The 9,312-nt window shown below is 55.9% G+C and overlaps 2 protein-coding genes across 2 annotated transcripts in view; one reads left to right on the top strand and one right to left on the bottom strand.

Annotated features, from left to right (window-relative positions):
- Positions 1–419: 419 nt before the first annotated feature.
- Positions 420–9,312, top strand: part of LOC147659253 (uncharacterized) — a 28,212-nt gene continuing 19,319 nt past the window's right edge. Inside the window, exon 1 of the mRNA XM_086951848.1 lies at positions 420–443. Coding sequence (XP_086807974.1) covers positions 420–443 — 24 coding nt within the window. The remainder of the gene's footprint in view (positions 444–9,312) is intronic.
- Positions 5,233–6,793, bottom strand: LOC147659254 (uncharacterized). Its single transcript, XM_086951849.1, has 3 exons — positions 5,950–6,793; positions 5,778–5,918; positions 5,233–5,237 (listed from the first exon to the last, which is right to left on the bottom strand). Exons 1-3 carry the CDS (start codon positions 6,791–6,793, stop codon positions 5,233–5,235), a joined length of 990 nt encoding a protein of 329 aa, XP_086807975.1.

Genomic DNA, 9,312 nt, shown 5'->3' with positions numbered 1-9,312 from the left:
AATGCAGTTGGAAAAGGTGCCTGGAAACACTCTCACCTAAGCGGCAACTTTCTTCACTCCAGAAGCACAGGTGCCCGTCGGAAGCACCTTCAGCCCCTCAACAATGCTATCGGTGTGCATTCCAGTTGTATATTTACAAAACGAACCTTTAAAAAAAACATTTTATATATTCAATTCCCAACGTCTATGTCGGATAAAAAAAAGTTGAGCTGATTTTTTTTTGTTGTTGTTTAAAGATAAACGGAAATCCCGGCCCCACAGAAGGCCCCGTGGCGCGGCTCCGCCCACTCTCACAGGTTTAAAAGCCCCTCGGGCAGCGCGTCTCTAGTACTGATCTTGTATTGGCTCAGTGCTGTTTGTCAGGTCGCTGCTCGAGCAGATTTTCTATTGTACTTGTTTTCGCTCGGCCTGTTATCAGCATGGTGAGGAAGATCAGGAGCGTGGTAAGTCTCTTGTTAAATCTGGGCTGTGGAATTATTAATTTATTCCTGGAGAGAGGCCTGGAAGAGGGCGAGGGAGAACTAGTGCTCGTTTGTTCAAAGAAACCATCTATTAAAAGCGAGAGGGGCGTAACTGCTCGCTTGGCCAAGTTTTTCTTTAAATTGATTCCTCGTAGCAGTGGAAGACTATTTCTCTAATTTAGTATTAATTAATAGGGGTGCGACTGGCGATCCCCGAAATCTGAAGCCAAGCTCTGGCCCAGCTCGTGGTACTGTCGGAATCTTGATGTGGCTTCTGCTTGCCTCCTCGCTCTGTGTGATCTTGGGGCCAGAGCGGCCGACTCTGGAGCCGGGGGACCTGGTCCCCATCTCGGCGTCGGCTCCACATCCTGTGATTCCCATCAAAGCCTTCGCCTCACCCGTGAATACGCAATGAATGTGACCTAATGTAACTGGTGTTCATTTAAAGAGCTCTAATCTCGCTCTAAAAGAAACCTCCAGAAACCAGCATGGAGGTAAAAGCAACGCCTTAACATAATGAAATCCAAAGAATCCCGATTGACTGGCTGGTTTGTAGAAAGTGAAACCAGAAAACCTGCTTAATTATGTGATCTTGCGCACAATTTTCTTCATTATCGCATGTATATGAAAGCACTTTGAAAGGTGGGTTCAGAATACAAGTTGTACAAATACCTTTTTGACTTGATAAAGCTGTGGTTGCTGAACATGCACCATTAGAGAACTATCACTCTTGATACATTCTTAATGATGCGGTGTCATGAGACTTATTTCAAAGCCTTTCCATATTGAAGAAATATACGGATTGAGTTTCGAATAGACTTTATCATATTTTAAGTGATGGTTGTTGTAAGATTTACTTAGCAAACCTTTTCAGGGCTCGGGTCGTGCTCTGAGATCCGAGCCAGGTCCTTGACTCGGCACTGCCTGTTAATTTGTTGGCTCGCCTGTCTCTCTTAGACGCAGCTGCCGAGTTTCTCCAGGCTAGTAACTAGTTTGGGCTTTTAGCCAATGGGATCGCGAGCGCGCAATAAACCACATCTTCATGTTCATAGCCGTGTTCGCGCAATGAACCACTCCACGCATCAGTTTTGCGTAAAAGGCCATTTATTAGGACAGGCATGACAGATTATCAAAACATAACATTATCAATTTATCAACTTATCAACTTTAACAATCCCCCCAACATTCTGCCTTTCAACCGTCATTCACTCACGTGCTCCACCATCCATTCCCAAATCACACCACAACCTCTTTGCATCCCATTCACTTCCCCCTTTCCACTTCCCGACTCCTCGGTCATTTCTGTCCATCGCACTCCCGTCTACCACTCTCTCCCATCCTGCGCCTGTAACCCCCTCCCTGTAAGGGTGATTCTGCCCGTCATGGACTCCCCACCCCTCCCGGTTCCCGGAACGTCTCCCCCTTGCCATCCTGTCCTAAACTGGCACGTTGCCCAACACGGCAACCAGAAAAAACACCGCACCCAAAAACCCTTCTCCTTGTAGGGTGGGCGGGTGGCAAAACCTAACTTTCCCCTGAGGCACCGGGGACAGGAAAGGAAGTCGTTCCCTTCCTGTCCCCCTTAAATAACCTCCTATCTAACCCCTCCCACCCCTGACCTAAACCCCCTACCTCACATCCGCCCGCCGTGTCCTCGCGCGAATACCCCGGGGGAAGACTAGTCTGTCGACCTGCATTCCCCCGGGGGCCGCATCGCGCAATGAACCACTCCACGCATCAGTTTTGCGTAAAAGGCCATTTATTAGGACAGGCATGACAGATTATCAAAACATAACATTATCAACTTATCAACTTATCAACTTTAACAATCCCCCCAACATTCTGCCTTTCAACCGTCATTCACTCACGTGCTCCACCATCCATTCCCAAATCACACCACAACCTCTTTGCATCCCATTCACTTCCCCCTTTCCACTTCCCGACTCCTCGGTCATTTCTGTCCATCGCATTCCCGTCTACCACTCTCTCCCATCCTGCGACTGTAACCCCCTCCCTGTAAGGGTGATTCTGCCCGTCATGGACTCCCCACCCCTCCCGGTTCCCGCCACCCAGGGAACCCCCGGAGGGCGGTTACCTGCCCCACCAAGCGTGCACCTTTCGAACTCAGACTCTCCCACACCAAATTGACTCGTTCCACAGACAACTAATCAAGTCCCGCAGCTCCATGAGGTAGAATGCATTTCCCATGTGAGAAAGGTGCACGCCGTCGTCCCTGAAAAGAAGAGGTTGTTCCAGCTGGAGCCCGTCATGAGCCAGCACTTTAATCCCCCGATCTGCGCAAAAGAGTCTCATGGCCCGATTCAGTTTCCTGCGGGCCCTTTCCACAGCCGCCGGCTTAAGAGCACCCCTCCAAATCCTCCGTGGCACAAACTCAGTCCAAACAATGCAGGCGCCAGCCAGATTGTTCCTCATTACCTCCAAGTCCCTCTGCATCAAGTACGTCAGTGACACCCCCGATTGTTTCACTAAATCATTTTCCCCCAGGTGAATGATGATCAAATCCGGGCAGCCCAGCTGCGACACTTTCTTTGTCAGCCATGGTAACAGTTCACCCCATCTCATTCCGCTCTTACCCCACCAATGCACTTCATGATGGCTGCTCCGCAGGCCCAGGCTACGACCGTACACCTGCCTGGCAGCATACTTCGAAGCCCAATGCACAAACGAGTGTCCCACGATCCAAGTGACCGTCTTGGCCCCTGGCCCCCGAACGCAACCTACGAAGAAAAAGATATTAGTACCAAGGCAGACAAGAAACTACGCCAAGCAGCGTCGCCGTCCAAGCGTTGCGCTCCCGCCCTCACTTGCGCACGTAGCGCTCGCAGCACCGCGACCTCCAGCGACCGATCCTCCTGATCTCCTCCCATGACCAACCCAAACCCGCCGCCGCCGTAGCCGCCCCAATTCGAAAGGAATGCGTGCCAAACCGAGCCGGGTCCCTACCCAGCCTCCGCAAAGCCTTCCGTAGCACAGCCAACAACTGACTCAACGTCAAACGCTTCTGTGACCCATGCACAAAGATCTCCCCCTCTGTCCGCTGCACTTTCTGCCGAAAACACAGCCATTCCCTCACCGGACACACACCTGCACACCCACTCACCGACAACCACACCCATCTACCCCGACCCAGCTGGTCAGTCTTGGACCGCCCCAACCAAATGCCCAGACGAAGCCCGTCTACCCGCACATCAGCAAACAGCCTACCCGGAGCCCCCCGCGCCCCCAGCAGCTCAGACACCCGAAATGCTCCAAAAAACATCCAGATCATGCATAGGCGAAAAAGCGCCACCTCCCCCCCGTCATAGCAACAAAAAACCAATTCCTGCAAAATCAACTTCAACAGGTCAAACGTGACCGCCTCCCTGGGCAACTCCCCGCCCCCCAACTCAGCCCGCACCCGCCCCCAACCCTTCAACATTCGGCTCAGCAGATCCGAACTAGCCGGATCAAAACCCAAGTACAACATGCAGTAAAAAGACACACCCGCCAACTTGCCAGCAATCGTTGTCTGTGACAGTCCCTTGTCCATGCAGTCCAGCACAAAGCGCACAACCCGCCTTTCGCAGTCATCCTTCGGCAAACCCATCACCCCCGCTTCCAGACCCACAAACTTCCCAAACTCAGACCAAGCCAACCTGTACGCCCGCCTGGTAGACTCCGCCAGCGACCGTTCCACCAAGCCCACCACCCTCACTCCCCCCACGCCCAGATACCCTCCGGCACCTTGGTCTTGCAAGCCTCCGCTCCCGGCGCCAACTCCCTGAACCGCAGCCACTGCGAACGAGATAACGCATCCGCAATTTCGTTACTCGCGCCAGGCACATGTTGCGCGCGAAACAGCACATTGTAACGCAGACATAGCAGCATGAAACTTCGCAGCAAGCGCAGCACCCTCAGATCCCTTGCTTTCTGATTGTTGACCAAGTCCACCACCGTCATATTGTCCACGTGAAACAACACAGACCTGTTCTTGAACTCCGGGCCCCACACCAGCAACGCCACCAACAAGGGAAAGAACTCCAAGAAAGCAATGCTCCGACCCTGATGCAGCCAATGGTCCGGCCACCTTTCTGCGCACCAGCGACCGTCCCAGAAAATTCCGAAGCCAGCCGCCCCCGCTGCATCCGAGTAGAGCTGAACCTGCCACACCATCCTGTCCCGCACAAAATCCAGCGACACGCCATTGAACTCTTCGAGAAAGACCAGCCACACCCGCAAGTCCGACCGGACCCCCAGCGTGATCCTGACCCTGTGATGTGGGAGGGCCACGCCCGACATGGCCATGCCGAGCCGCCTACAGAAAGTCCTCCCCGCCCTCACCACTCTACAGGCAAAGTTCAACAAACCCAGCAAGCGCTGCACAGATCTCAAATCCAGCTTCTGCACCGCAATCGCACTCCTCAAAGCTTCCTGCATCTCAGCCACCTTCGCCACCGGCAAGCGCGCCCGCCAGGCCACCGAATCCAATTCAATTCCGAGGAACGTCAGACAACAACTGGGCCCTTCAGTCTTCTCCGGCGCCAAAGGCACCCCAAAATCCTCAGCCAACAACTGAAACTGCCGCAGAGCCTGACCACATTCACCCGATCGTCCAGAACCCACAAACAGAAAATCATCCAGATAGTGGGACACCAGCCGGTGCCCACTGCGGTCCACAAAGGCCCACTGCAAAAAAGAGCTGAAAGTCTCGAAAAGCGCGCAGGAAATCGCACAGCCCATTGGCAGCACCATGTCCACAAAAATGGCCCCATCAAACTGCATACCCAGGAGAGAGAAATCAGCCGGATGAATGGGAAGAAGCCGAAAGGCCGACTTGATGTCACACTTGGCCATCTCCGCCCCCCTCCCACACGACCGCACCAAACCAATGGCATCATCCACCGAAGCGTACAACACCCTCGAGTCCTCCTCAGCAATGAAATCATTCACCGACCCGCCTTCCGGCCAGGACAAGTGATGGATCAACCGATACTCCCCTTGCTCCTTCTTGGGCACCACCCCCAACGGCGACACGATGAGATCCGCCAAGGGCCACTCCGAGAATGGACCCGCAATCCTGCCCTCCGACACCTCCTTCTCCAATTTACACGCCACTACCCCCGGCAGCTCTTTAGCAGACCGCAAGTTCTCAGCCCAACGCCTCTCCCTGGGCCCCTGATAGCCAATCCAAAATCCTTCCACAAACCCCCAGTACAATCGCAACGCTGCCTCCTTGTCAGGGTACCGGGAGAGCCATGGACCCATGGCCTCCACCTTAACCGGAGTACGGGCCCTTCGGCCCAGGCTGCCCCCTACCCTTGGCAAATTTCCACTGTTCTGACGGCGAAGCCAGGGTGAGGCACTGCGTGACCGGGTGGCGTCCCCCACACTTAGAACACTCATGCTTGAATTTACAGGAGGGGCGGTTGCAGAAACCTCTGTTAAACCCCCAGCATGCTCCCGAAGCGACCGGCTTGTATTGCTGAACCGGACCACACGGGCTGGCCCCCATGACCACTTGGGGTACCATGGCTACCCGCCCCAGATTGGGCGGGACGCTGCTGAAAAGACCGATACGTGACCGGAAGACCGCTGGCTGTATGAGTAGACGCCGCCGCCTGCGTCGAGGACATCCACTGGAGCCAAAGCTCCTGATCCACATCCCCCCACGGCTTATCCGGGTTAACACTGACCCGAGCCCTGAACTCCTCGTCATAGCTCAACCAAGCGAAGCCCCCGAAATGCATCTGCGCCTTCCGTATCACGTCCATGTATTTAAACAAAGCGATAGCCCGATCCACATGCTTTTCGCAATAGATACTCGCATAAATCAGAAAGGCAGAAGTCCAATTCTCCATAGTAACCGGCACCCTCGGCGGCCTAGTCAGCTCCCATTCCTCCTCCTTAGACCCCTCCTTCGCCTGAACCTCCCTGTGCAAGAGCTTGAACACATCCACATACTCATGCCTCCAAATCCTCGCCCTCGTCTTCTCCGACAAATGAGACCCCAGGGGCACACCCAGCCCCATGTACGGCAACTTCTTCCTCAGTTTCTCCACCCCACTCACACCCTCCTCCTTCCCCTCCAGATCTTCCACCTTGTCTGTCTGCGCGCCGGCCGTCGCGACCTGCTTGCCCCCAACAGCCTTCGCCGGCTCCCCACCACCTTGGGCTCCAGCCCGCACAGACCCATCCCCCACCCCCACCGACCGGCAGGGCTTCTTCCTCCCCCCGCTCCCCCCATCCAGCCAGGCGTCCCACCAGGAGCCCTCACCTGATAACGTTGCAGGAGCCTCCCGCTCCTGTCGCCGTGCGTCCGCCGGCCTCGACATCCTGCTGGTGGCCCGACCGGCGCCATCTCGTGCCTCCTGAGAAGCACCAACCTTGGTAGCTGCCCCCTTAGCCCTACACACGCGCCCAGGCTCACGCAACTCACCCTCTTCCAACTCATCCTCCTCATCCTCGTAATCCAACCAGTCATCCTGGACATCCAGCGGCACCACCTCAGTCACGACTCGTTTAGCACCCTTCCCTTTCACACCAGGCGTAAATTCACACTCCAACACGGTCGGTGCCCGCTCCCTCGGTGGAGGGCAGGCCGCCGGGGACCCCCCTGCATCTTCGTCCCGGCGTTTGGAGGCCGTTTTGCGCCCCGCCGGCCCACCCCGGCCTCTGCCAGCCGACCATGCTGGCTTGACCCCCCCCCCCCCGAGCCGTATGCGCTCGGGGAGGCCCCGGTGCCACCAGGTCTCTGATCCGTCAAGGCAGTCCCTGCAGTCTCCACCCAGACCCACTGACCGTGCGCCCCAGGGGCCCCCCTACCACGGCCAACGGCCGACGCCCTGCCACACCCTGATGCCTGGGCCCCATCGCCCACAGGCACCCCAACCATCTTCACCTCCCTGGCGGCACACAGGCGCTGCCACTCCCTCTCATACTCCTCAATGACCCGCCGCTGGTCCCTCGCCCTCTCCTCCTCGGTCATCCGGGCCCATCGGTCAAACATGGATGTCTGCCCCGGCCCCCCCCTTCCTCTCCCGGGCAAGGGTGCCACAGCACCACCCGCCCCGTGCCCCGCCCCACCCCGCTGCTGTACCTTGGCGGGGCCCTTGCCCTTGGAAACCTGGGACTTCCCTACCCCCTTCCGCCCCTTGGACAGGTCAACCGGCTGCTCAACATCCGAGAAACTGGCCTCCCCCCCCAGACTCCTCACCCGACAGCAAGAGGGCAAATTCGCCCCCAGCCGCCACCTCCCACTCATCAGGGTCCTCCCCCCCCCACTGCCAGCACTGCTCCCCCCGTACCCCGCCGTCTGGCACATACTCCCAGACAGTCCGGCCTGAGACGCCTGCAGGGCCTGCCCTTGCTCATCCACCTCCAGCTCGGGGCCCTCCGCCTCCCCACACCCCTCCTGGACCACTCCCCCTGTAGCCCCCGCCCCAGCCGGGAGAACCAAACTGCTACCCTCCACCTTTGGAGGCTCCTGAACCTTTTTGGCCTTCCCCTTCCTGGGCCCCCCATCCCTCGACCCAGCAGGCTCATCCTTACAGGCAGCCACCACAGCTGCCACCCCCGCCGACGCAGCCCTGGGCTGGCGTGTCATGCCCACCCAAGCCTGGTCCAGCACCCCTGGCTGGAGGAGATCTGCCCTCCCAGCCCTGCCAAGAACCAGTAAAGCAGCCCTAACTGCCTCAGCATCAGGGACAGCCATGGGGAAAACCGGCCAAAAACACCCTCCGCGAGATGCGTGAGGATCAGTAAACCCGCTCGAAACGTCCGCGAGATGCGTGACGTTTGGCACCCTCCGTTTGCCGCCCGGAGCACCCGCTCCGAAATTAATAAAATGAAGCTAAATCACACTCCGCCTAAATGCGCCGTGAAACTAGCCTACCCGTCGCCCTGGGACACCAAGGCAACGAACCCGACACGAAAGGACTCACCGCCTGACTAATGGACACTCCGCCTAGCAAAACCTAACTTTCCCCTGAGGCACCGGGGACAGGAAAGGAAGTCGTTCCCTTCCTGTCCCCCTTAAATAACCTCCTATCTAACCCCTCCCACCCCTGACCTAAACCCCCTACCTCACATCCGCCCGCCGTGTCCTCTCGCGAATACCCCGGGGGAAGACTAGTCTGTCGACCTGCATTCCCCCGGGGGCCGCATTGTGACTCCAGTCAGTTTCAGGCACATTTGGGCTATAAGGGGCGTTGGGTTCAAGTCTCCGCAGGCGACTGTAAGTTAATGTAACTGTTCTAATAGTTTATCTGATATTTTGCCAATCAATGGGCAATTTGAAGTTTCTTTTTGACCTTCCCTCTGCTGCTAGGTGCTTTGTTTTAAGTTGGTCTGGTCCTTAATAAACCCATTTGCCATCACGCTCATCCATGGGAGAGTACTGATTAGATACGTCACAAGTGTGGCTTTTACGCAGTGTCCTTCAGGCATCCCCTAACGTTTGGTTCTCTAAAGACCTCGTTAAGTCTGTAAACAGCACCTTTAGATATCGGAGGCTCGGCGTAGAACAAGGGGTGCATGTGGTGGGTCCCTGCACATTCCTCAGGAGTAACCTGAGGCTCATGATTGTGGCATGTAGATTAGACTCCATGCAACTTCCAGGTTCCAAACATAGGTGTGTAAAACTCACTTAATTTGCTTTTGCAAAATTAAGTGAATCTGCAAAGTACATACAAATGTTACGTTTTCACAAGTTTCATTTGAACTTGACATGCTTCTCCTTGGTTAGTGCTAAACACATGCTGCAAACAAGAACTTATTTTCTGGTTATACGTTCTTAAAAGCAAAGTTGTTGCAGGTGGAATTGCACCACATGGTGGAACGCCATCATTTAGCC

The sequence above is a fragment of the Lissotriton vulgaris genome, unplaced genomic scaffold (genome assembly GCF_964263255.1).
Source record: "Lissotriton vulgaris unplaced genomic scaffold, aLisVul1.2 SCAFFOLD_1282, whole genome shotgun sequence".
Taxonomy (NCBI): Eukaryota; Metazoa; Chordata; class Amphibia; order Caudata; family Salamandridae; genus Lissotriton; species Lissotriton vulgaris.
This window is presented reverse-complemented; position numbering and strand designations above follow the sequence as displayed.